General features: G+C 51.0%; 1 protein-coding gene and 1 pseudogene across 4 annotated transcripts; both read left to right on the top strand.

Annotated features, from left to right (window-relative positions):
• Positions 1-8,460: 8,460 nt before the first annotated feature.
• LOC137753004 (leukocyte immunoglobulin-like receptor subfamily A member 6) lies at positions 8,461-18,941 on the top strand. Of its 4 annotated transcripts, XM_068527950.1 has the most exons (13): positions 8,461-8,494; positions 8,656-8,691; positions 8,876-9,160; positions 9,308-9,610; positions 9,837-10,133; positions 10,393-10,695; positions 11,365-11,415; positions 12,125-12,241; positions 12,585-12,627; positions 12,713-12,750; positions 12,970-13,022; positions 13,804-13,971; positions 14,041-14,184. In XM_068527950.1, exons 1-13 carry the CDS (start codon positions 8,461-8,463, stop codon positions 14,182-14,184), a joined length of 1,872 nt encoding a protein of 623 aa, XP_068384051.1. The 4 variants fall into 4 exon arrangements, with proteins under 4 accessions (XP_068384051.1, XP_068384053.1, XP_068384052.1 ...); XM_068527952.1 differs by lacking the exons at positions 11,365-11,415; positions 12,125-12,241; positions 12,585-12,627; ... (2 more) ...; positions 13,804-13,971; positions 14,041-14,184 and adding exons at positions 18,606-18,653; positions 18,805-18,941; XM_068527951.1 differs by lacking the exons at positions 11,365-11,415; positions 12,125-12,241; positions 12,585-12,627; ... (2 more) ...; positions 13,804-13,971; positions 14,041-14,184 and adding exons at positions 12,671-12,699; positions 18,798-18,941 and having other exon boundaries at positions 10,393-10,713.
• Positions 18,942-22,842: 3,901 nt separating this feature from the next.
• Positions 22,843-26,365, top strand: LOC137753026 (leukocyte immunoglobulin-like receptor subfamily A member 6; annotated as a pseudogene).
• The last annotated feature ends 874 nt before the right edge of the window (positions 26,366-27,239 follow it).

Raw genomic sequence — 27,239 nt, 5'->3', positions numbered from 1 at the left:
TTGACTGAGCACAGAACCCCCCTGGAGCTGGTGGTCACAGGTGAGGAGCTGCCATGGTGCCCTCTTCCCTTCCCACCTATTCCAAGCTATCATGGTGTCTGGAGGATCCTGCAGGCCTACCTCTCTGGACGCACCAGGTCTTTCCCCACCTCTGCCCTCCTCGGCGTCCAGGGACCGCCACCTCCCACTGGGCTCCTGTTCCAACAGGTGGAAGGCATCGTCACGGAAAACCCCAAAGTCCTTCCAGCTCCTCCCTCTCCTCCCCTCCTCCCCTTCTCCTTCCTCTCCTCCCCTTTCCCTCCCCCCTCCCTTGATCCTCCCTCTCCTCTTATTTCTCTACAGGAGCCATGTCTTGAGGAGTCCTGGATCCTACTCTGCAGAGGCAAACAGCAGCAATGTGCCTTCCCTGTCACCTGTTTTCAAGCCCCTGTTTAGGTGCAGAGGGATTTTTACTCTTTGGATACATGCCTCTAATATCTGGCTGGTCAAATACTACTCCAGACATCTGGTGGTTTGACCTCTATATTGTCTGGGTGACTGACAGCAGAGTGGGTGTGGTGGTAATAAATCGAATGAGACATGCACAGAAGAAAATGGAAATCAAGGGAGCCAATCCATCCTCTAAAAACTTGGAGATACTGGGTGCTCTGGAAACATGGTGTGTGTGGTGTGGAAGTGACACAGGGTGAGAAAGATGGACACCGTCTTTATGGAAAACTGAATCCCTTTGCTCTCCTACACTCAAGAGATAGTCCAAAAACTTGGAGTATCTTTTTTTTGAAAACATGAGAAAGTTCTAGAGCAAATTCTTCCTCATATTGTCTTTTAGGCAATCCTACTGTAACATCTGCTTGAACATCTGGTCAACCTAACCTGTCTCTGGGCATGCAATGAGCACCTTGCAAATGAAGAAAAATAGGTTTAAGTCAGAGAATTTCCCTGTCCAAGTGCCAATAGCCTTCAACTGAAGGAATTTTAAGTACTCTGTGCTCCATTATTAAAAAGTCTACAAACAATAAATGCTGGAGAGGGTGTGGAGAAAAGGGAACCCTCCTACACTGTTGGTGGGAATGTAAATTTGTGCAGCCACTGTGGAGAACAGTATGGAGGCTTCTTAAAAAACTAAAAATAGACCTACCATATGATCCAGCAATCCCACTCCTGGGCATATATCCAGAGAAAACTCTAATTTGAAAAGATACATGCACCCCAATTTTCACTGCAGCACTATTTAGAATATCCAAGACATGGAAGCAACTTAAATGTCCATAGACAGAGGAATGGATAAAGAAGATGTGGCACATATATACAATGGAATATTACTTAGCCATAAAAAAGAATGAAATAATGCCATTTGCAGCAACATGGATGGACCTAAAGATTATCATATTAAGTGAAGTAAGTCAGAGAAAGACAAATAACATATGCTATCACTTACATGTGGAATCTAAAAAAATGATACAAATGAACTTATTTACAAAACAGAAATAGACTCACAGACCTAGAAAACAAACTTCTGGTTACCAAAGGGGAAAGGGGGGAAGGAAATCAGGAGTTTGGGATTAACAGATACACAGCAATATATATATATAACATATATAAACAACAAGGATCTACTGTATAGCACAGGGAACTATTACTCAATACCTTGTAATAACCTATAATGGAAAAGAATCTGAAAGAGTATATATATATATATATATATATAAACTGAATCACTTTGCTGTACACCTGAAACTAACACAACATTGTAAGTCAACTATACTTCAATAAAAACAAACAAATAAAAGAGTCTGTATAACAGCAAATCCAAGACTAAATGAACTCTTATGCTTTCAAAATGGGAGTAAGATAATCAATCTAGACTTTAGGGTCCCATCGTCCACTGGGTCCAGTTAAGCAATGGGGGTCAGGCACAGGATTTACTCTATCCTGAGACAAATCTCTTCTCAGCTCCACTCAACCGACAGTCTGCAGAAAGGCAATGAGGAGGTTATGTACAGAGTGGAGAAAGCCAGAGTCTGGAACATGCTCAGAATGACCCAACTGATGGGAGAGTTGACCTACCGTAGAGAAGACTCCACATGTTGGAGTTCTGGGGTTCCCCTCACGTATCAATGAACTCTGCAACTGATCACCCTTAACTAAATCCAATCAGAACGTGAACCTCACTCTGGAGATGCAACTTGGGGTTAGAATTGGGACCACCCTCCCCAATGTCACAGGACACGTGGTTGACCATGAAACATGGGTTCCTGTGGATCCCAGAACACCCATGCTCCCAGAGTAAACTGGAGGTTAACCATGCATCCCAGTTAGTGTTTTGTGTATCTCATAAAGGCTTGATTGTAGAGTGAAACGCATTCAGGAATCAATCAGGGTTGAATATGCCTGTGATATTTTTATTTCTTCTAATGTGTTAAGATTCACCCATTTGAAGACTTGCCCATGACAGTCTGTAATGTTTCCTTCTCTTTCCTTATAATGCACTTAATTTAGAAAATGCTGATTGATTCTGGGCATTTATCTATAATTTAAATAATTTAGCTTTCCTTTACCACCTTCAAATCCAAATTAATAAAATTGGTTATTTCTTTATTTTTCTTATTGCTTTAAACTGTTCTCCCATAGGACTAATCCTTCTTCCCATTTTAGATTTATTTGTGTAATTGTTTTGTTAATTCAGTTTTTCCTACGACACCAGACCTTCCATGAGGGCAGAGAATACATCTGCTTTGCTCAACTTTATCTCCTCATTTCCTGGGATGGCCATGGGTTGACATGCTTTAATATTTTTTTAGTGAACAGGGATAAGATTTGTGAAAGGTGAATGGATGCATAAATGGGTAAAGTCCAAGAAGTCATGGAATGGTTAAGGTGAGTGATCTCGAGCAGTTAGACAAAAGATCATGTCATTGGAAAAAAACAAAAACAAAACACCTCATGGCATTTTCCCCATCCTTGAATTACTGTGAGTTACTCTGAAAGCAGGACCTAAGACAGGGATGTAAGTGTGGGTAGTTTATTTGAGAAGCAAGAATGAGGGAGTGGGATAGGGAAAGCTTGAAGGAAAGGAATTCCTGAAATAGGGATGCATTACTGAGGTCCCTGCATGAGGTGATGTGAACAAGACTCCACCAGGATCTCTGAGAGTGTACAGAATACCCTGCAGAATCTTCCTTCCAAAGGAAGAGACACTTGGGAATGTACTCATGGACACTTGGGAATATATTCATTCATAGGAATGTATCCCTATTCCCCATTGCTTGGAATTTTCCCCAGGGATGGTTTCATTCTTCACGGTTTGGGGCTGATAAGGTCCTTCCCCCAAATGTGGAGAGCCGTGTAGGCATCCTTGAGAAGGGATACTGTCCGTGGGATGCTGAGACCTACAGAGCTGTCAACCAGATCGAACATGAAACCAGCAGGTCACCCAGAGGGATATGAAACAGAGGCTAAAAACGTGTGCTTGAAAACCTAAAGTCAATGGATTTAATGCAGTGTCTGTTCACTTGACTCCAGCCCTTCTGAAAGCCTCTGCGTCTTTGCCTTCTGGATCATATGACAATTTTTCTTTCAGTCCCTGCTTCCTCTTTTCCCTCCCACCCAATGTGTCAGTTCTGAAGTTAGAAGGTCCTCTCACCCTTTTAAGGAGAACAGAGCTGAACAGTGGTTAGTCACCTCCTAGATCAGACCACAATTCTAGATCATTTCAGGTCACACCCGTTGGAACTGCTGCACATCTAGCCTTGGACCCCAGCAGTGCCTAACACAGCAGCTCTCTAACAAAGGAAACCACAGCCCGGCCACCGAAGGTTGCTGCCAGAGGGAGGGAGAGAAAGAAATGGGCGCTGGTTACAAGCCTGCACCTTTCTACACCGACTCAGGGGTAGCAGAGGCCAGATGAGAGTGGCCTGGAGTGGAGACAGCTAACTAGGATAAAGGATGTTCTGGAAGGCCAACGGAAAGAAAGGCAATAACCAAAGGGCGTCCTGTCCTAGTTGTCATCTGGTTCCATCAGCTCTTAAGGAAACTTCTGGAAATCCTGGCCTGGAAGAAAGAATTTATTCCTTTTTAAAAAATTTTATTTATGTATTTATTTTTGGCTGCGTTGGGTTTTCGTTGCTGTGTGCGGGCCTTCTCTAGTTGCGTGAGCGGGGGCTGCTCTTGGCTGCGGTGCGCGGGCTCCAGGCGCGCAGGCTTCAGGAGTTGTGGCACGTAGGCTCAGTAGTTGTGGCTCACGGGCTGCAGAGCACAGGCTCAGTAGTTGTGGCGCACGGGCTTAGTTGCTCCACGGCATGTGGGATCTTCCCGGACCAGGGCTCGAACCCACGTCCCCTGCACTGGCAGTTGGATTCTTAACCGCTGCGCCACCAGGAACGTCCTATTCCTATTGTTTTTATGAGGGTTTTACACTTTTAGATTCTTATTTTGTAGTATTATAGGCTTTCCAAATCAGACATATCTTTATAATTCTTGCATCTACACAAATTTTTCATTGTTCTCTAGGTGCTAGGAAACTAGGCCAGTTGCCCCCCAAAAAGAGGGTGGAATATTAGAGGACTCAGAATGCACCATCGCCAACTTTTTTTTTCCACTGAATTTCTGGCAATGCAAGACCCTGCCCGCACATGGATTGCAGCTGTTCTGCTCTGATAGGGATACTGACGGGAAAACAGAGTTGGAGAGGCAGGATGAGGCAGTTCTTGGAAGACTGTGAACACCAGGGAGAAGCTGCACGTGCAGAACTTGGGGAATTGGGCAAACAGAGGATGCGGGGAGGAGGGCTGTACCATGCAGTGAGAGTGGAGGGTGTAGAAAGGAAGCAGACTGGAAAGCCCTAGAGACTCAATGATAAAAGTCACTCAACCATTAAAAAAAATCAAATTAGTAGTCCCTATAAAATTAATTTCTATGAAATAACCATTTTCATATACACAAATAAATCCCAACTTCACCCTGAATGTCAACAGCAACAAAGGAAAATTCTATGGAATAAATGTAATAAGAAATGTGCAAAACTTAACCCATGCAAATGTATATCTTTCAAACATTTCTGAACGGCGCAAAAATTAGATTTGAACAAATTAAGAAAATCACCTTATCCTTAGACAGAGCGACTCAACATCACAAACACGTCAGTTCTTCGTAGGCTAGTTTATAAATGTACGCCAGTCCTCCAAATACACCAACAAGCTTTTCTTCTTCTTCTTTTTTTAAACTTTTTATTTTATATTGGAGTATAGTCGATTAACAACGTTGTGATAGTTTCAGGTGCACGGCAAAGGGACTCAGCCATACATATACATGTATCCATTCTCCCCCAAACTCCCCCCCATCCAGGCTGCCATATAACATTGAGCAGAGTTCCCTGTGCTATACAGTAGGTCCTTGTTGGTTATCCATTTTAAATATAGCAGTGTGTACATGTCAATCCCAAACTCCCTGACTATCCCTTCCCCCCATCCTTCCCCCCGGTAACCATAAGTTCATTCTGCAAGTCTGTGAGTCTGTTTCTGTTTTGTTAATAAGTTCATTTGTATCATTTCTTTTTAGATTCCGCATATAAGGGATATCATACGATATTTCACTTTCTCTGTCTGACTTACTTCACTCTGTATGCCAATCTGCAGGTCCATCCATGTTGCTGCAAATGGCATTATTTCATTCTTTTTAATGGCTGAGCAATATTCCACTGTATATATGTACTACGTCTTCTTTATCCATTCCTCTGTCGATGGACATTTAGGTTGCTTCCAGGTCTTGGCTATTGTAAACAGTGCTGCAGTGAACACTGGGGTGCAAGTATCCTTTTGGACCATGTTTTTCTCAGGGTATACGCCCAGGAGTGGGATTGCTGGATCAGATGGCAGCTCTATTTTTAGCTTTCTAAGGAACCTCTATACTGTTCTCCACAGTGGCTGCACCAATTTACATTCCCACCAACAGTGCGGGAGGGTTCCCTTCTCTCCACACCCTCTCTAGCATTTATTGTTTGTGGATTTTTTGATGATGGCCATTCTGACTGGTGTGAGGTGATACCTCATTGTAGTTCTGATTTGCATTTCTCTAATAATTAGTGATGTTGAACATCCTTTCATGTGCCTCTTGGCCATCTGTGTATCTTCTTCGGAGAAACGTCTATTTAGGTCTTCTGCCCATTTTTTGATTGGGTTGTTTGTTTTGATGATATTAAGCCTCATGAGCTGTTTGTAAATTTTGGAGACCAATCCCTTGTCAGTCACACCATCTGCAAATATTTTCTCCCAATCCGCGGGGTGTCTTTTTGTTTTGTTTATGGTTTCCTTTGCTGTGCAAAAGCTTTTGAGTTTAACAAGCTTTTCTTCTGGAACTAGACAAGCTGATACTAAGCTCCATATGGAAAAATAAAAATATAAGAATACCTAGGAAAACACACAAAGAGAAGAGCTATGCGGGTAGCGGGGACAAGCCCAACCAGAAATTAAAACACACCATACAGCCTCTGAGTCATGAGGAAATAAAGCCTAGATGCGTCTGCTTATTATGACAGAAGAAACACAAGAAGGATTGGCCGTATTTTACAGGCATTTAAAAGTAGTGGGATATTATAAACCATGTGATTTCCATGTGAATGGGTGCATTTGGGAGAAGAGAAGCTTTTGCTATGGCATAGGGTCAGTAGCTGCTAAACTTATAAAGTGAAAATTTAATAAGGAGCATGATATGTACAAACTCTCAAAGTACCTCCCCACAAACCAGTGATTAATTACAAAGGGCAAATAACAGCTTTACTCTGGAGAAACCTGGGGCATGCCGAATTAACCAAGTTAGGAAAGCCCAAATCACCAAAAAGGAGAAACAAGGACAATATGGCTTGAGTGGTATTCCACCCCAAGATGTACAGCTTGCATCTAACCAGGAAGTGGTTTGGGCAAACCTCCTATTCCGTGTGTACCACGCTTCCTTTCTCTGCAGGGTCTCCCCTTCCTCAGGAGCCCTCAGTCACCTCTCTCATCAACCCCACTATGACCAAGGCTGTAAAGGAAGGAACCCAACATCTCCATTCGTGCGCTTGTTTTAAATCTCATTAATCCAAACAGGACTCCGTGATCTAGGAGCATTTAGAGATGAACACGAACCACTGAAGTGTGGGGAGAGGAAACACCTTGGGCAGGAACCATTGATCTTCTGACCGTCCAGCTCGAAACCCAGCATCGGGCTCTCGGCACTTGATGGCGTATCTGGACCGTGTCTGGAGCACACATCTGGGGTTTATGACGGGCAGAAATTGTTTTCTGAAAAAGGAGACGTCATGCATCTTATTTGGGATGGCAACAGAGACTGACGTGTAGGGAAATAGCTGTTCTGCTTCCTGTGAAACCTTTAGTGTTGAAACCCACGCTGGGGGTGATGGGCACTTGCCCGGGGCGTCCTCTTAGTCGGCGTGGCCTCCCAGGCTCTGTCCTCTTGTCCCTCTACTCAGCCGGGGTGGGCAGGAAAGTCTTCGCGATTTCGAAACTCACCACCTGCTCTACCTTACTCTGCGAAGAAGGATACTGAGTCCTATTTGTAGTACTATCATTTTGTACTCTTAGGATGAGCCTTGAATTTCCCTTTAAGATCCCCCCAAGGCACCTTCTAAGTGGTGGAGATGGGGAGACGGTCCTGGATTACCCGGGGGGGGGGGGCCCATGTTACCACCAAGGTCCTGATGAGTGAAAGAGCGAGGCAGAGGGGTCAGAGCCAAGGTCGATGGGACTCGGAAGCAGAAGTTGGAGAGACGTGCCTGCTGGCTTGGAAGATGGGAGGGTTTGAGTCAAGGGACATGGCAGCCTGCAGAAGCTTGAACACGTGAGGGAATGAATTCCACCCCAGAGCTCTCAGGAGCAACACAGCCTGACAACAACTTGACTTTAACACAAGGGTTTCCATTTGGACTTCTGACCTCCAGAATGTAAAGGTAATAAATCTGTGTTGCTTTAACCCATGGACTTGTAGTGGTTGCCACGGCAGCAACAGGAAACAAATACACTGAATATTTCTGGGGTTGTTTGGTGGTGGTCATTGTTCAGTTGTTCGTTTGTTTGCCAATCTGAGCTCTGCAAGCTCAGGGTTTGAAACTGTCATGTCCAAGGATGTACTTCTAAGCCAGGCACATTGCAAATACCCAATAAATATGTGTTGATGCTTGGGTCAAAAAGGACTTCAGGCCACGAAGGCAGCAGCTTATGGGTCAAGTGAGGCCTCAGACGTGGTCAGATATGTCTGCATAAGCCCGCTGCCCACTCCAGCCTGAGCCCTGTGGAAACGAGGGCCAGGCTCCTGGGGAGGGGCAGTTCCCCTTCCTGTGGGGCTGCTGACGTGACAGCCCCGTGACGGGGAGGACCAGCCTCCCAGTGGACACACCCTCGGGTCTCTGTCCTGAGGGCACCGTGGTCTCCTCCATCTGCACCGCCTGGACCACAGGGACGAGACGCCATGACCCCCAGCCTCACGGCCCTGCTCTGCCTCGGTGAGATGGAGGAGGGGGAGGGGAAGCCCTAGGCACGGAGGGACCCCCCCCCCCACAGCCAGGCTGCTCTGTCAGGAGCCCCCAGGACTCAGGAGGCTCACGGGGAGGAGAGGCGCTGCTCAGGATTCAGGGCAAATCTCTCACCGGGGTCTCTCTTCCAGGGCTGCGTGTGGGCCTGAGGACCCACGTGCAGGCAGGTGAGTCTGTCCCCAGGTGTCCCAGCTCCCTCCTGCTCATGTGCGCAAGGGGCCACCCCCAGGCAATGGGGATGGGGAACAGCGGTTCTGGGCTGAAGGAGGGGGAGTCTGGGAGGTTTGGGGCTGAGAGCTGGGGACCTGGGGGTGAGGATGTCTTGTGACCCAGCCTCTGACGTCCTTCCAGGAACCCTCCCCAAACCCACCATCTGGGCTGAGCCAGGCTCTGTGATCCCCTGGGGGAGCCCCGTGACCATCTGGTGTCAGGGCACCCTGGGGGCCCGGGAGTTCCGTTTGGATAAAGAGGGAAGCTCAGGTCCCTGGTACAGACAGCCCCCACTGGAGCCCAGGGACAAGGGCAAGTTCTCCATCCCACACATGGCACAGCCCGACGCAGGGAGATATCACTGTTACTATCGCAGCCTCACTGTCTGGTCAGAGCGCAGTGACCCCCTGGAGCTGGTGGTGACAGGTGAGAGGACACTCGGGGGTCCCAGCCTCAGGCTCTGCCCTCAGGAAGGGGGTCTGCTCTCAGGGGTGTGTCCCTCTCACAGCCCAGCCCTGGGGGAGGGAAGGGGGGTGTGAGCCCCATTTCACAAGCTCCCTCCTTCTCTCCTAGGGGTCCACAGCAAACCCACCCTCTCAGCCCTGCCAAGCCCTGTGGTGACCTCGGGAGGGACCGTGACCCTCCGGTGTGGCTCACGGCAGGGATTGGACAGGTTCATTCTGACTAAGGAAGGAGAACACAAGTCCTCCTGGACCCTGGATGCACAGCGAAGACCCAATGGGCAGACGCAGGCCCTGCTCTCCGTGGGTCCCATGACCCCCAGCCACAGGTGGACGTTCAGATGCCACGGCTTTTACAGGGACACCCCCCAGGTGTGGTCAGCACCCAGTGACCCCGTGGAGCTCCTGGTCCCAGGTGAGGAAGTCCCACCCTGGCCTCACACACTTTTGAGGCACGAGACAGATTATTAGATGCTTTTCTCCCAGGATTGTCCCAGATGAGAGGGTGGGGTGAGGGGGGAGTGGGGCTCACAGGACAGAGACACAGAGTGTGAGCGACAGTGAGGCCTGGGGACCAGGACGGGAGAAGGGGCTTCACGGGAGGAACCAGCCCCTACAGCCCAGGGCTGGTCTTCCCCCAGGTGTGTCTGGGAAGCCCTCCCTCCTGACCCCGCAGGGCCCTGTCGTGGCCTCTGGACAGAGCCTGACCCTCCAGTGTCGCTCTGACGTCGGCTACGACAGATTCGCTCTGTCCCAGGAGGGGGGACAGGCCCTCCCCCAGCGCCCTGGCCGGCAGCCCCAGGCTAGGCTCTCGCAGGCCGACTTCCCCCTGGGCCCGGTGACCAGCACCCACGGGGCCCGGTACAGATGCTACGGTGTACACAACCTCTCCTCCGAGTGGTCGGCCCCCAGTGACCCCCTGGACGTCCTGGTGGCAGGTGAGGAGCCAGCGGGTCGGTCAGGGACCCAGACTCTGCACAGGCCCTGCCGGGGGAGCCCCAGGTGGTGATGCTGGGACCAGGCGTGCGGGGTCCCCAGGGCGGGAGCGAGACAGAGAGAGACGGGGGTGGGCAGGGAGAGGGAGAGACTCAGAGAAAACAGAGACAGACAGAGATGAGGGGCCTCAGGGAGGCCCCGCTGAGTCGCAGCTCAGAACCAGGGGGGCGGGCAGCCCCTCACCCCCCTTCCTCTCTCTAGGATGGTTCCCTGACACGCCCTCCCTCTCGGTGCAGCCAGGCCCCGTGGTGGCCTCAGGAGAGAACGTGACCCTGCTGTGTCAGTCAGGGAGCAGGAGGGACACTTTCCTTCTGTCCAAGGAGGGGGCAGCCCGTCCCCCACTGCGTCTTAGACCAAAGTACCGAGGTTGGCATTTCCAGGCCGAATTCTCCATGAGTCCTGTGACCTCAGCCCACAGTGGGACCTACAGGTGCTACAGCTCACTCAGCAGTGACCCCTACCTGCTGTCACACGCCAGTGCCCCCCTGGAGCTCGTGGTCTCAGGTGAGGGGCCCCAGCCCTGTCCCCTCTGTGTCCCTGCTGTCAGCTCTGAAGGTGGCCCCCTGTCTAGGATAGGAGTGAGGGGGGCTCCAAAGGAGAGTCAAGGGAGGGTCATCCGGAGGGGGGTCCACCCTGCAGAGGGACGGAGGGAAACAAGGCCCTCCTGTCCCTGTTCCTTCTCACGTCCGGTCACTAGACTTCTCAGATGGGAGGAGGGGGAAAGCCAAGGGCAGCCCCAGAGCAGATACAGGACGCGAGTGTGAGCCGCGTGTGCGCAGAGGGGGGGTCCCAGGGAAGCCACAGCCCCTCACCCAACTACAGGCATTTTCCCAGGATCCTCTGGGGACACCACCGCCCACACACAGGGCCCAATTCAAGAGCTGGTGAGTCACTAGGGCTCTCTCCAGTACGTGGACACCTGGCCCCAGGCCTGTCCCTTGAGGTCCTCAGCTGCTCTAAATCCTGACCCAATCTCAGCACAGCTTGTGTCCCAGGGGGGCTGGGCGTCAGGTAGACATGCTGGAGTGACCACAGGCTCCCGGGGCTCTGAGGCTGGCGGATGAAGGGGGGGGGGGCGTGGAGAGGGAATGTCGGGGCCCATCCTGGGGGAGAGCAGTGGGCTGATGTGGGGAGAAGCAGCCCCCGACCCTCCCCTCCTGTCCTGACCCCCAGGAGGCTCTGAAGTTGGGCTCCTTCCCCCCACGGAGCCAGGCCCGCAGACGGGTGAGTGAGGGTCTGTGGGACATAGTGTTGGGTCCAGAGGGGGCAGGGCTGAGTTATGCCCTTGGTTCAGGCACCTGTGGAGACGCTGACTTGGACCCCCTTCCCTTGCCTGGGCCTCAGTTTCTCCAAGTGTAAAAGCAGAGAATCGTGGCCCAGAGCTTAGATTTCCTTCAGTTCTGACTTCTGGCTGTGACCCCCCAGGAGAGGAGGCCTCACAGGGAGGCCCCTGAGGATGTGACTGTACGGGGGCCTGTCCCCTCCGCTGCAGTGATGGTGGCATTGTACGGGGAGGGGGAGGGAAAGATGAAGAGTCCACCGCACACAGCCGGCCCCTCCCCCAGTCCCTGCTGTGGTGGGGGAGGGGAGGGTAACAAGGAAGGACCTTCGGCTCCCGATGAGACCCTCGGACAGGCCCCCCTGCAGATGAGAAGCCCCCAGAGCACAAAGCTGGTGTCCACCTTGGGCGGAGCGCAGCAGGAGGACAGCTCAGGGAGCCCACAGCCCTGGGTTCCAATCCCAGCTCTGCCACCTCCAGGCTGGGTCACCTGGGGTTTGTGAATTCCCTCTCTGTGCCTCAGTTTCCTCATCTGTAAAATGGGTGGAGTGGGTTAGAGGAGATAAATGCACAGACCCCAGCACAAGTCTGCACACAGTAGGCACTCAATTAAATGGCACCACTGGCTCACTCATGACATCACAGGTGCCCCAGGTCTCAAATGGCACCTGAACATTCTGATCGGGGTCTCGGTGGCCTTCGTCCTGCTGCTCCTCGTCCTCCTCTTCCTCCTCATCCGACACCGGGGTCAGAGCAGACACAGGAAGTCGGGTGAGTAGGGAACACGGTGACCCAGGCCCCTGGAGGTGGTGGACTTAGGTCACCAGCCAAAGGGAAACCTAAGAGATGGGCAAGGTCAGCTTAGAAAAAGTTTGTCCAGAGTCTGAAACTCAAAAATCTAGAAAGAAAACACGTACTGTCAGCTGACATGTATAATTTAAGGTATTTTCCTCCTGTTCAATCTCATGTACTGTTGAAACATGTACGCAAGTATGAGTTCAGGCCTCCTTTCCTCCTGAACCCCGTGTGAGGGGCGGGGGTCGTAACAGTCCCAGGGCCGAGCCTCTGTCATCTGCCCCAGCCCAGGGCGAGGCTGATTTCCACCCTCCCGCAGGGGCTGCAGACCCACAGCCCAAGGACAGAGGCCTGCAGAGCAGGTAATTCCCGCCCCGAAGACCCCCAGGCCCACCCCGCCCGCAGCTCCCCCTCATTCTCCCCCTAACACGCCCGCCTCCTCCCCAGCTCCTGCCCAGCCGCCGCCACCCAGGACCAGGCCCTCTGTGAGCAGAAGAGGACGGGGTGGGGGACAGAGGGTTCTGGAGGCAGTGGGGGAGGGGAAGGCTGGGAAGGGGTGGGCTCAGGGGGTGCGGACTGAAACCCCACACTTCACCTCACCCCTGGGTCTCAGTGGCCCCTTCTGGATGCACTGCGGGGGCTCCAGCCCTGAGGGACCTCAGGGAATCCCGCCAAGCGATACACACCCTGTTCCGCCCCAGCAGATGCTGCCGTGAAGGACACACAGCCTGAGGAGGGGGTGCAGCTGGACCAGCCGGTGAGACCCCTGCTCCTGTCCCGGCCACCAAAGACCTTCTTGTTGCCAAACTCAGTCCAATGGACACGTCTCTGTCCTCACATCCCAGCTCCAGCAGCGTCCCACACTGACCTCTCCTTCCGGGCTTCCTGGGTCGTCTTGCTGTGCCTCCACCCCTCCTGTTTCCTTGTGACCTCATGGCCCCTCCTTCGGGGTCCCCTTTCCTGGCTCCTCGTCCTCTGTCTGAGCTTCTGGCATTGCAGAGAAGTCCCACGTCTCAAGAGGATTTGTGAATAAGTGAATCACCTGAAAGTCCCCAGGCCCCCCTTCCTTCGTTCACCCAAAAGTGGTGCACAAGGAGAGCACATCCCCCAGCTCCCTGTAGGTGCTGCAGGTGCAGCAGGGAGCTCACCTGAGGGGTGAGAGAGACTATATGTAAAGAAGCAGGTAGCGTCCTAGAATGCAAGGTCCTGATAAGGAAAGTAAAGCAAGAGAAGGTGACAGGGTGCATGGTGGGGGGGCAGCAAGTGCAAAGGTCCTGAGGCAGGGACATGCTTTTGTCGCAAGATGGCTGTGCGGCTGGAGCCAAATGAGCAAGAGAGATAACGTGTTAATACAGAAATCAGAACCGTAGAAAGAATCCAGAGGCTCCAAGGTGTTAGGAGGTCCCCGGAGTTTCCATCAGGAAAGTGACCTGATCTAATGTTTTAAAGCATCACTCTGGCAACACAGCGGAAAGCTGATGGGAGGAGATCACAGTGGATCCAGGAAGTCCCCTTTCTGTCCCACTCTCTCCCTCCAGCTGAACAGGCGGGATGCAGACCCCCAGGAGGGGACGTACGCCCAGGTGAACCACTCAAGATCAAGACTAAGGCAGGGGGTGGCCACCTCTCCTTCCTCCCTGTCGGGGAGATTGCTGGACACGAAGGACAGACAAGCGGAAGAGGACGGGCAGAGGGACAGTCAGTGGGTCCCATCCTGTCCCGGCCCCCAGGCTTCCCCCACCCCAACCACACACCCTCCCTCTCCCCCACCGCAGGCCGCCGCATCTGAAGCCCCCCAGGATGTGACCTATGCCCAGCTGAACCACTCGACCTTCAGACGGGAGACTGCACCCCCTGCCCCCCAGTCAGGGGAGCCCCCAGCAGAGCCCAGCGTGTATGCTGCTCTCGCCGTCCGCTAGCTCAGGAAGGACCCAGACCCCACGCTCCAGGGAGGAAGACTGCACGGACCCCGGAAGGCACAGGAGCTGCCCGCAGTGGACACCACCTAACGACCATTAGCCTCGACTCCCAACCAGGAGCCCCTGGGACCTTTTGGGAGTCACCTGATTCTACCCTCAAAGATAACTAATATCCTTACATTTGGGAAATAATGCAACAGACTTCTCAAAAATCAATGTGTGAACTGAAAACCAAAATCAAAATGAATAAACAAAACAAAAAAACAAAACAGAAGTGGGAAAATGTTTTCAATGAATGATAATGTAAATAATACACATCAAACATATGAACTGAGAAAATTAAGAATCATGAATGAATATATTAGAAAAGCCTTTAAAAAAATCGATGACCTGACATATCACACCAAGACTTTAGGAAAAAATAGCAAATTATTTCAAATGAAGGTAGAACACGGGAATAATAATGACAAGGGTAGCTAATAATGAAGACAACCAGAAAGTAGAGAAAATCAATTAAGGCAAAAAATAAACTCATTCTTGAAAACATTCATGAATCCTAGCCACCACGGCCGAGGGAAAAAGAGAGAAGGCACACATTTCTAATATCATGAAAGAAATTGCAGACAGCACTACAAATCCTACAGACTTTATAAAAATAGTAACAGAACATTATGAAAAATTTGATGCCAACATACAGAAAATGTAGATGGAATGGAAATCTTCAAGTGTACAATTTACTAAATGGATATAAGAATAAATGGAAAATCTATCACCTTATACATTGATTCTGTAATCAAAACTTACCCACGACAGAACTATATAGAATCTAAAAAAGTCAAAATGAAAGAAATAGTGGAATGGTGGTTACCGGGGTTGGAGAGAGGGGGAAATGGGAAGATATTGGTCAAAAGGCACAAGCTTCCAGTTACAAGATGAATAAATTCTGGGGATCTAATATACAGCATGGTGGTTATAGCTAATAACACTGTATCACATTCTTGAGTGTTTTGAAGAGAGCAGATCTTAAATGTTCTCACCAAAAAAAGAAATTGCAACTATGTGATGGGATGGAGACAAATGCTATGGTGGTCATCATTTTCCGATGTGTAAGTGTACAGTTCAGGAGTCTTCACTGGTGATTTCTTCCAAGCACTTATGTACTCATGAAAGACACACACACATGCACACGCACACACACACACACACACACACACCCCAAAATTGCACAAACATTTCCTGAGAACAGAAAAAGAAGAAACATACCTCAACACATCAGATCAGGAAAATATTTACACCAAAACCTGACAAGGGAATTATAAATGGGAAAGTCACAGGAAGATCTCTCACATGAGCTTAGATGGAAATCCCTAAACAAAGTGTACACAAATAAGATTTAGTGATATATTAAAAAGACATTACTTCATTACTGTGGGTTTTTTTTTTTGGAAGGATAGAGTAACTTAAAATTTTAAGAATCTATCACATAATGCAATACCTTAATAGAACAAATAAAAAATAATCATCTTAATAGATGCAGACAAAGCCTTTGATAAAATATACCAACAGTTCCTGGTGAAAATAAAATCACATCAGAAATAAAAGGGAGGGCTTCCCTGGTGGCGCAGTGGTTGAGAATCTGCCTGCCAATGCAGGGGACACGGGTTCGAGCCCTGGTCTGGGAAGATCCCACATGCCGCGGAGCAACCGGACCCGTGAGCCACAACTACTGAGCCTGCGCGTCTGGAGCCTGTGCTCCGCAACAAGAGAGGCCGCAGCAGTGAGAGGCCCGCGCACCGCGATGAAGAGTGGCCCCCGCTCGCCGCAACTAGAGAAAGCCCTCGCACAGAAACGAAGACCCAACACAGCCAAAAATAATAAATAAATAAATAAATAAATAAAAATTAAAAAAATAAATAAATAAAAGGGAATTTCCTTTCATTGATGAAGTCATGTTTAATAATCAACGCTAGACATCATTTGTAAAGGTGAGAACCTGAGGTCCTTTCCTCTACGATTGGCAATGATTCAAGTATGTTCCCCATGACCACTTGTATTCACCAGGGCACTGGAGGCACCAACCAAGTAAGTAAAACAAAACAAAGCGAGAAGCTCTGAAGTGGACAAGAATAATATTGTGTTACTAAGAGACTGCACAGTTGTGTTCGTAGAAAATCCAAAAGAATGTAAAGATGTTCTACTCTAATTAAAAAGGAGTTTTCCAGCATCGCTGCATACATGGTCAATACATAGAATTCAACTGCCTTCAAGACTTCCGGTTCTTGATTGAGATGAAGTAAATGAATGTCTCCCTGTGTCATGACTTTATACCAGTGACCTGATTGTATACTCTTGAATTCCAAGAGCCGTAAGATAATAATATTTGGGCTGTTTTAATCCACCAAGTTTGTGGTAATTTGTGGTAAAGGGAAACAATACAACCACTTGAATTTTCTTTTGATTAGTGTTTGCATAGTACATTTTTCATCCTTCTACTTTTTTAATGTGGTAAAATATACACACCATGATATTTACCGCCATTTAAACATTATTAAAGTGTGGAGTTAGTGGCCTTAAGTACATTTACCATGTTCGGCAATCACGACCACTGCCCATCTTCCAGAACATTTTCATAATCCCAAACAGAAACTCTGTACCCATTAAGCAAGAACTCCCCATGCCCCCTAAGAACCAGCCCCTGGTCATCTCCATTCTAATTCCTGCCTTTAGGAATCTGGCTTTCTAGGCTGTTCGTGTAGGTGAAATCATACAAAACGCGACATTTTGTGTCAGCCTTATTTCACTTTGAATAATGTTTGCAAGGTTCATTCATATTGTCATTCTTTTACTTTTAACCTATTTACATGTTATATTAGAAGTGAGCTTCTGGGACTTCCCTGGTGGCACAGTTCTGGGACTTCCCTGGTGGCGCAGTGGTTGGGAATCCTCCTGCCAATGCAGGGGACACGGATTCGATCCCTGGTCTGGGAGGATCCCACGTGCAACTAGGCCCGTGAGCCACAACTACTGAGCCCTCATGCCACAACTACTAAAGCCCACGCACCTACAGCCCATGCTCCACAACAAGAGAAGCCACCGCAATAAGAAGCCCGTGCACCGCAACAGAGAGTAGCCCCCCCTCGCCGCAACTAGAGAAAGCCCGTGTCAGCAATGAAGACTCAACGCAGCCAAAAATAAATTAATTAATTAGTTTATTTATTAAAAAAAAAAGAAGTGAGTTTCTTACGGACTTCATAGTGTAGGTGGTGGTTTTTTCTTAAACCAATCTTACAAGCTCTTCTAATTGCTGTGTTTAGCCCATTTACATATAATATTATTACTGATAAGACTGTTATTTAGGTTTGTCATTTTATTTTATTTTTATTTATTTATTTTTTAAAACAGTTTTTTGTTTTTATTTTTTATTTATTTATTTATTTATTTATTTATTTATTTTTGGCTGTGTTGGGTCTTCGTTTCTGCGCGAGGGCTTTCTCTAGTTGTGGCAAACGGGGGCCACTCTTCATCGTGGTGCGTGGGCCTCTCACTATCGCGGCCTCTCTTGTTGCGGAGCACAGGCTCCAGACGCGCAGGCTCAGTAGTTGTGGCTCACGGGCCTAGTTGCTCCGCAACATGTGGGATCTTCCCAGACCAGGGCTCGAACCCGTGTCCCCTGCATTGGCAGGCAGATTCTCAACCACTGCGCCACCAGGGAAGCCCTGTCATTTTATTTTTTTAAATTTGGTCCCCCCTCTTTCTTGTTCTTCTATTTACCCTTTCCTGGGATTTAAAAATATTTTTAGCATTCCATTTTAATTTCTCTATTGGTGCTGTAACTATAAGTCTTTGAATGCTGTTGAAGTGGCTGCTCTAGAGATTATCAGATACATACCTAACTTTACACAGTAAAGATAGAGTTAGTATTTTAGCTCTTCAAGGGAAATGTAGAAACCTTACAAATCTATAGGTCTCTTTATTCTTACCCCTTTATGCTGTAGTTGTTGTATGTGTTATCTCTACATAGAAGCCCAGGGCTGTGTCGCGGCCTATGGGGCCAGGTCAAGGTGAGTGAGCTCTCCGCAGACCTCCTGCTGCAGCTCCACAACCGCCACCCCCATCACCTGAGGGGAGAAGAGCAGGTCTGGGCTGATGGCGACCAGTCTGGGGATGGCTATGGAGTGACATCTTGGGAAACTGAGGCCAGGAGGGCACCCCTGACACTTCAGGTCTGCATCCTTTCAGGACAAATTGAAACCCTACGTGTTCATCTTCGCCTCCTAATTAGATGCAAATGAGACATTGGAGATGCTCACCTCCGGGTACCGAGACTGGCACGGTTAGTTCCAGAGACTCATTCAAGATCGAAGAGATTACTTACGCATTTCTGCATCTCCTCACCTATACCCTGTCTTTTTTGTTCTCAGGGGTAACTGACATTCTCAGTCCATCACAAAATAAGTCAGACGTCAACAGTGATGAGTAGGAGAAATTCTCAATTTGGGGTTGGGCTCCGAGGGTCACAACCTGTTAATGGAATGCAGGTGACCTGAGTGGACATGTAGGGAGCCTAGGGTGATTTGGGTCTGCTCTGACCTCTGTGACCTCTTTGTCCACAGTTCCTAGCCTCACACCCGCAAGGCTACACAGTGGAGAATCTCATCCGGATGGGCATGGCTGGCTCAATCCTGCTGGGCCTCGGGATTCTGCTCTTTCAGGCTCAACACGGCCACGGAGGAACCCAAGATGCAGCCAGGAGGTAAACACAGAGGAAACAAACCCACCATTCGGTGAGTTCGATCCTTGTATGACTAGGAGGTTTGGGAGGAAAATCTGCAGTATGAATTGAGGGAACTGTCTGCTGAGAATTTCAAGGGGTATAAATGCTGGCATGCAGGAAATGCCTGGGTTGTTGCCTGTAGAGACTCTTCTGTAATTAAAGTGTGGTAATTTCCCTCCTTACCATTACTGATTATTCTTGACTACTCCCCTTCTTTGTTCACTCCTGTGATTTGAGGCTATATCCACATCACAGGTGTGGGTCCACACCTAAAGTCACCTTCATGCTCTGCCACTTTCTTGTAATACATTTTGCTTTATTTCTAATTTCCACACTCACTGGTGTGTGCTATTGACCTCTATCCCTTCAGCCTAGAACCAGAATATGTTTTAAGCAACTGAGTAAATGGGTGAAATTCAGGTCTAGTTTAAAACACATAAATCCAAAACCATTTCCGAAAACCCTCTCTGGACCCCCTCAAGTCTTATTCTCCTCCAAAATGATACACGGAAGTGTTTCTGCCAAAATACCGTCAGTTTGAATGAGCACAAAGTGGACTTCCCTGGTGGCACAGTGGTTAAGAATCCGCGAGCCACAACGACCGAGCCTGTGTGCCACAACGACTGAGCCTGTGTGCCACAACTACTGAATCCCGCGCTCCTAGAGCCTGTGCTCCGCAACAAGAGAAACCACTGCAATGAGAAGCCCACGCACCGCAACAAAGAGTAGCCCCGGCTTGCCACAACTAGAGAAAGCCCACGCACAGCAATGAAGACCTAACGCAGCCAAAAATAAATAAATAAATAAATTTATGAATGAGCACAAGGTGTCTGAAGTGACAGCCAGGTGGTGTGCTGGCAAACCAGCTCTACGAAAACATCGCTTTTTCTCAACGTTCTGATTTGTTTACATTATCTGTTTCTTTGGTAAATACTCCCTTCATGCCCAACTTCAAGATGCCAGTTTGAATGCACTGGATACACAGCTGGGAATAGAATCAACTTTCACAACTGAGTAAGAGCCAACTGTGGCACCTCACAGATGACCCCCAGGTCCTTCTATTCTGTAGGTCATAGTAATTTCCACCTCAATCTTATGCCACGGTGTCAGTGAAATTGTGATGCCCAAATCCTAGTACGTTCACATTAGAGGTAAATAGAAAACAGAGGCATAATCAGTTGTGGGAGAAACGCTGAGCCTGACATGAAGGTTTCACATGGGAGATGTGAGTCCAAGCAGGTCGGACACGCCCAGGTCTCTCAGATGTATGCATTTCTCCCCTGCGGACCCCTTCACCTTTGCCCCTTAATGATAATTTGGGTGAGTATAGAATTCCTCACTCACAGTTAATTCCTTGACTGTATTTTCCCCATATCTTTTGGCATTTTCTCCCTTCAATTTCCTTCCCTTTGCTGCGAAATAGCAAGACACACATTTCACGTATAGACACATGCACCCTAGCAATTGTAAGTTCTCGCTACCTCTCTGTAAAAGACCAACTGTTGGCCTTTCATACTGTCGCAGACATTGTCCTCACCGATTTCATTCTGAAATTCACAATATCCTTGGGCCCTTCTCTTTCTATTTCTCATCTACCTTAACTTTCTAATTCCAGTCTCTCTGTACTGCATCCTAAACAATCTCAACATTGTATTCCAAGTTCATAATTGGCTCGTCAGCTGTATCTTCTCCTTGATGGAAAGAATATCTTGAGTGTATTAATGAAAGTATTATTTTTTACCTGTAAGGTGTTTGCCTAATTCATTGCTAAAATCCTATATACTTCTGCAATATAATCCCTTTTGCTGTTTCCAGAATTTATTTTCCTTCTTTAATTTTTCAGATGTGTAAGCATGCTTAAATTAAAATGTTTCATATAGTCCTAGTATTCTATCTCCTTGGATAGGATAATACAAGTTACTAGCTCTGTAGTTAGTCTTCTTAGCACTATTTCTCATGATTAGGATTTATCTTTTATGTTCATTCCTAATGCTCAGCTCCCAGACACCTGATTTTCTATAGAGAGTTTCTCCCAGGTCTGTCCTGACATTCAGAGCGGAAATGGGTGACCTCTTGCAGCCGCCCTGCCCCACAACATCCGCTCTCTCAAACTTAGCATCTGACTAGGCATGTACCTGGCAGGGACGACCCCAAGGTGAGCCTCACACTCACAGGTGGGACAGATATCCATGTACAATTATAACGAATTGACCCTGTTTTACAACCGCCCAGAGGACACGGCTCAGTGCTGACCTTGGGGCTGGGTCAGCGGGCAGAGATATCCCAGTGCCTGGCCACAAACGAGGTGGAGGGGCAACACCGATTCCAACCTTGACCTGAAGCCCTGAGCCCTCCCCGCCTGTGAGGACCTGAGGTCCCTGTCCTTCCACACAGAGGTGGAAACCTCTATTCTAATGACCACTTGCTGGACTCAGGCACTGGTGGTCACTAAGCTTTCACCTCTTTTTTTTTGTTATGGTTCCTTCTCTATTTAAGAAACTTTCATTTCTCTTCTCCTATAATAGACCATGCCGATGTATTTCATAAAAAACATAAGTAGCGGGAATGCCCTGGTGGCGCAGTGGTTAAGAATCCGCCTGCCAATGCAGGGGACGCGGGTTCAAGCCCTGGTCTAGGAAGATCCCACATGCCGTGGAGCAACTAAGCCCGTGCGCCACAACTACTGAAGCCCGCACGCCTAGAGCCCATGCTCTGCAACAAGAGAAGCCACCGCAATGAGAAGCCTGCGCACTGCAATGAAGAGTAGCCCCCACTCGCCACAAGCAGAGAAAGCCCACGTGCAGCAACGAACACTCAACGCAGCCAAAAACAAATAAATAAATAAACAACAAAAAACCCACCATAAGTAGCATTTCTCAGTGTCAGGAGCAGATGGGGGTCGTGAGTGGGCACATCAGTCGTCCACCCTGACTGTGGGGTCTGACACCTTGACCCTCTCATGTCTCATCCCGAATGTCTTAATCAGGTCTAGAAGTTAACCAATATTGGGTCCCATCCATGTCCTGGCACCACTGAGCCCACAACCTGTCTGAAGAGTGGGGTTCAAACAACATGCTGCAGGCGAGGAAACTGAGGCTCAGAGACATAACTTCAGGGCTCAGGGTACACGGGGGAGGATGACGAGGAATATTTAAATTCAATCAGCTTTATCCCCCACGTCAGAGCACTAACCCGCTCTCTGTCCCATAAAAGTGAAGACAGGCGCACATAATAAGGAGACAATGCCCAAGGAACAAAGGGCACCGAGGAGAAAGGAATGACTCAGAGGCTTGTTCCCAGGAAGATGGGGTGATCGCTGATGCACGAAAAAGGGAGAAGTCCCTGAAGGGGGCTGAGTTAGAAAGAAAACCCACACCCCGGGGCCAGGGGAGAAGGCATGTTTCCTTCCCTTATTTCCCTGAACTTCTCCTCTGTGCTCATTGCCACGTTGACCTCCACGGAGCTGTAGGTAGATGTTAAACGTGTGTCTCTGCTGATCCGAGCTCTGCGGGGCAGCAGGAACCTGCATCCTCCCTGAAGCATCTCCAGGGCCTCGGTGACCCCTGTCCATGGTGAGGACCCCACAGGGACGTGCTGATGGACGGGCTGAGGATGAAGGAGACCCCACGGCGAGGCTCTGAGAGGGAATGACGTGCCCGGGTCACCCTCACCTGGAAGGGGCGTCTCAGGAAGACACCGGGTCTGTCATGGGAATGAGAGCCAGGCTGTCAAGGAGGGGCAGTTCCCCTTCCTGTGGGGCTGCTGACGTGACAGCCCCGTGACGGGGAGGACCAGCCTCCCAGTGGACACACCCTCGGGTCTCCGTCCTGAGGGCACCGTGGTCTCCTCCATCTGCACCGCCTGGACCACAGGGACGAGACGCCATGACCCCCAGCCTCACGGCCCTGCTCTGCCTCGGTGAGATGGAGGAGGGGGAGGGGAAGCCCTAGGCACGGAGGGACCCCCCCCCCCACAGCCAGGCTGCTCTGTCAGGAGCCCCCAGGACTCAGGAGGCTCACGGGGAGGAGAGGCGCTGCTCAGGATTCAGGGCAAATCTCTCACCGGGGTCTCTCTTCCAGGGCTGCGTGTGGGCCTGAGGACCCACGTGCAGGCAGGTGAGTCTGTCCCCAGGTGTCCCAGCTCCCTCCTGCTCATGCGGACAAGGGGCCACCCCCAGGCAATGGGGATGGGGAACAGCGGTTCTGGGCTGAAGGAGGGGGAGTCTGGGAGGTTTGGGGCTGAGAGCTGGGGACCTGGGGGTGAGGATGTCTTGTGACCCAGCCTCTGACATCCTTCCAGGAACCCTCCCCAAACCCACCATCTGGGCTGAGCCAGGCTCTGTGATCCCCTGGGGGAGCCCCGTGACCATCTGGTGTCAGGGCACCCTGGGGGCCCGGGAGTTCCGTTTGGATAAAGAGGGAAGCTCAGGTCCCTGGTACAGACAGCCCCCACTGGAGCCCAGGGACAAGGGCAAGTTCTCCATCCCACACATGGCACAGCCCGACGCAGGGAGATATCACTGTTACTATCGCAACCTCACTGTCTGGTCAGAGCGCAGTGACCCCCTGGAGCTGGTGGTGACAGGTGAGAGGACACTCGGGGGTCCCAGCCTCAGGCTCTGCCCTCAGGAAGGGGGTCTGCTCTCAGGGGTGTGTCCCTCTCACAGCCCAGCCCTGGGGGAGGGAAGGGGGGTGTGAGCCCCATTTCACAAGCTCCCTCCTTCTCTCCTAGGGGTCCACAGCAAACCCACCCTCTCAGCCCTGCCAAGCCCTGTGGTGACCTCGGGAGGGACCGTGACCCTCCGGTGTGGCTCACGGCAGGGATTGGACAGGTTCATTCTGACTAAGGAAGGAGAACACAAGTCCTCCTGGACCCTGGATGCACAGCGAAGACCCAATGGGTAGACGCAGGCCCTGCTCCCCGTGGGTCCCATGACCCCCAGCCACAGGTGGACGTTCAGATGTCACGGCTTTTACAGGGACACTCCCCAGGTGTGGTCAGCACCCAGTGACCCCCTGGAGCTCCTGGTCCCAGGTGAGGCAGTCCCACCCTGGCCTCACACACTTTTTGAGGTACGAGACAGATTATTAGATGCTTTTCTCCCAGGATTGTCCCAGATGAGAGGGTGGGGTGAGGGGGGAATGGGGCTCACAGGACAGAGACACAGAGTGTGAGCGACAGTGAGGCCTGGGGACCAGGACGGGAGAAGGGGCTTCACGGGAGGAACCAGCCCCTACAGCCCAGGGCTGGTCTTCCCCCAGGTGTGTCTGGGAAGCCCTCCCTCCTGACCCCGCAGGGCCCTGTCGTGGCCTCTGGACAGTGCCTGACCCTCCAGTGTCGCTCTGACGTCGGCTATGACAGATTCGCTCTGTCCCAGGAGGGGGGACAGGCCCTCCCCCAGCGCCCTGGCCGGCAGCCCCAGGCTGGGCTCTCGCAGGCCGACTTCCCCCTGGGCCCGGTGACCAGCACCCACGGGGGCCGGTACAGATGCTACGGTGGGCACAGCCTCTCCTCCGAGTGGTCGGCGCCCAGTGACCCCCTGGACGTCCTGGTGGCAGGTGAGGAGCCAGCGGGTCGGTCAGGGACCCAGACTCTGCACAGGCCCTGCCGGGGGAGCCCCAGGTGGTGATGCTGGGACCAGGCGTGCGGGGTCCCCAGGGAGGGAGCGAGACAGAGAGAGACGGGGGTGGGCAGGGAGAGGGAGAGACTCAGAGAAAACAGAGACAGACAGAGATGAGGGGCCTCAGGGAGGCCCTGCTGAGTCGCAGTTCAGAACCACGGGGGCGGGCAGCCCCTCACCCCCCTTCCTCTCTCTAGGATGGTTCCCTGACACGCCCTCTCTCTCGGTGCAGCCGGGCCCCGTGGTGGCCTCAGGAGAGAACGTGACCCTGCTGTGTCAGTCAGGGAGCACAAAGGAAACTTTCCTTCTGTCCAAGGAGGGGGCAGCCCGTCCCCCACTGCGTCTTAGATCAAAGTACCGAGGTCGGCATTTCCAGGCCGAATTCTCCATGAGTCCGGTGACCTCAGCCCACAATGGGACCTACAGGTGCTACAGCTCACTCAGCAGTAACCCCTACCTGCTGTCACATGCCAGTGCCCCCCTGGAGCTCACGGTCTCAGGTGAGGGACCCTGACCCTGTCCTTTCTGACTCAGCTCAGGGCTCTGTCCCCTGAGCACCCTGGGCTGGGGTGTGAGTGAGGGGGCTGTGAAGGAGGGTCACCCAGAGGGGGATCTGCCCCTCAGAGGCCCTCCCATCCCCTCCCACCCCACCCCCTCACCTGGGATCCTGGAGGTGACAGGTGGGCAGCGGGAGGGTCTTGGGTAGGACCCAGGGCAGGTGAGGGGAAGAGTTTAGTGAGGTGGGGACTCCAGGGTCAGCCCTACCCCCTTCCTGTCCTCATTCCCAGGACCCGCAGGGGGCCCCAGCCCCCCACCGACAGGCCCCAGTTCAACAACTGGGGAGTCCCTGAGGCCTCTCTGTTCAGGGGGAGCACTGGCCACCCCAGGGCAGTTGGAGACTCTCTCGGAGGATCTAATGCCCCTCAGCTCCGCGGGGACAGGTTTGTCTCCCGAAGGGACTAGAATCCAGCAAAGATGCAGGGGGCCCCCAGGGACCCAGGGGCTCTGAGGCTGGTGGAGGAAGGGTGGGGGGAAGAGGGAGACGCTGGGGGCGAGCTTAGGGCAGGAGCATTGGGCTGCGTGGGGAGAAGCAGCCCCCGCCCCTCAGCCCCCGTCCTGACCCCCAGGGGGCTCTGGGGATCAGCTCCCCACCGTGGAGTCAGGCCCGCAGTGGGGTGAGGGAGGGTCCTTGGGACGTGGTGGTGGGGCTGGGGGGCAGGGCTGGGTCACACCTCAGTTACCAACTGAAGCGCCTGTTCAGGTGAAGGGCCCGCACTCCGTACTGTCTGAGCTCGGTCAGCTCAGGGTCCTGTCCTCAGGAATGTCTGAGACAGTAAGATAAGAGGGGGCACAGGGGGCTCCACAGAGGAGGACAGAGAACCCAGGAGAAGGGCTCGTGTCTCCCCAACTCCTCACTCACACCCTCACTTTATGATTCTCATGAGCAGGTGACACCATCCACCCACCACAAAACAAGTCAGACGCCAGCAGTGATTAGTAAAAGAAGTCCTCAGTTATGGGGCTGGGCTCTGCGTTTCTGTCCTGTTGAGGACAGAACAAAAGGAACCGGTACCCTGGGTGAACATCCAGGATTCTGGGGTGATTCAGATCTGCTCTGACCTCTGTGACCTCTTTGTCCACAGTTCCTAGCCTCACACCCCCAAGACTACACAGTGGAGAATCTCATCCGGATGGGCGTGGCTGGCTTGATCCTGCTGGGCCTCGGGATTCTGCTCTTTCAGGCTCAACACGGCCACGGAGGAACCCAAGATGCAGCCAGGAGCTGAACACAAGAGGGAACCATGCACCGTCCCAAGCGGTGGAGCCCTGGACATGACCTTATGTGCCCAGGAGGTTCTGGAAGAGAATTTGCAGCACGTGTTGTGTGAACTGTCTGACCAGGGAGGGAGAGACATGGTGTGGGTGCAGGAGAAGGTTTGGGAGTCCCTGTGGAGGCCTGGGCCTCGGTTAACCGTGGTGCCTTCCCTCCCCACCAGTGGTGACTCTCCCTGACTGCCCCGTCCCCTCTCACCCCTGTGACGTGAGGCACATCCCACATGGCAGGTCTGTGTCCACACCTTACGCACCTTCATGCTCTGGCCCACTTTCATGTAATACATTTGTTTATTTTTAATTTCCACATTGGCTTCTGTGTGCTATCGACCTCCATCCCTTCACTCAGAAACAGAATGTCGTTAAAGTAACTGAATAAATGGGTGAACTTGGGGTCCTGTTTCGAACAGATAAATCCAAAACTCTTCCCTAAAACTCTCTCTGGACCCCTCAAGCCCTTCTCTCCTCATCAGATGACACCTGGTATAGTTTCTCCAGAAACACCATTAGTGTGAAGGAACACCCTGGCGTTTGAAGTGACAGCCAGCTGCTGTGCTGGTAAATGGGCTTAGGAATTTATCATTTTGTAAAAAGCCCAGATGTGTGGCATTTGTCTCTTTCTTTAGTGTAAATACTCTCTTCATGGCCAACCTCGTGGTACCTGTATGAACGCGCTGAAGGCAGAGTGGGGAAGTAATGAGTAGAATTCTCTTTCCCAGAGAACTGAGTCTGATCCAGCTGGAGCACAGCTCAATGTTGACCCCAATGCACACAGATGAGTCCTTTATATAGAGCATCATGATTAGGTCATTTCCACTTCAGTTTTAT

The sequence above is a fragment of the Eschrichtius robustus genome, chromosome 19 (assembly GCF_028021215.1).
Source record: "Eschrichtius robustus isolate mEscRob2 chromosome 19, mEscRob2.pri, whole genome shotgun sequence".
NCBI classification, from domain to species: Eukaryota; Metazoa; Chordata; class Mammalia; order Artiodactyla; family Eschrichtiidae; genus Eschrichtius; species Eschrichtius robustus.
Note: the sequence above shows the minus strand (reverse complement) of the source record. Positions and strands in the feature narration are given on the sequence as shown.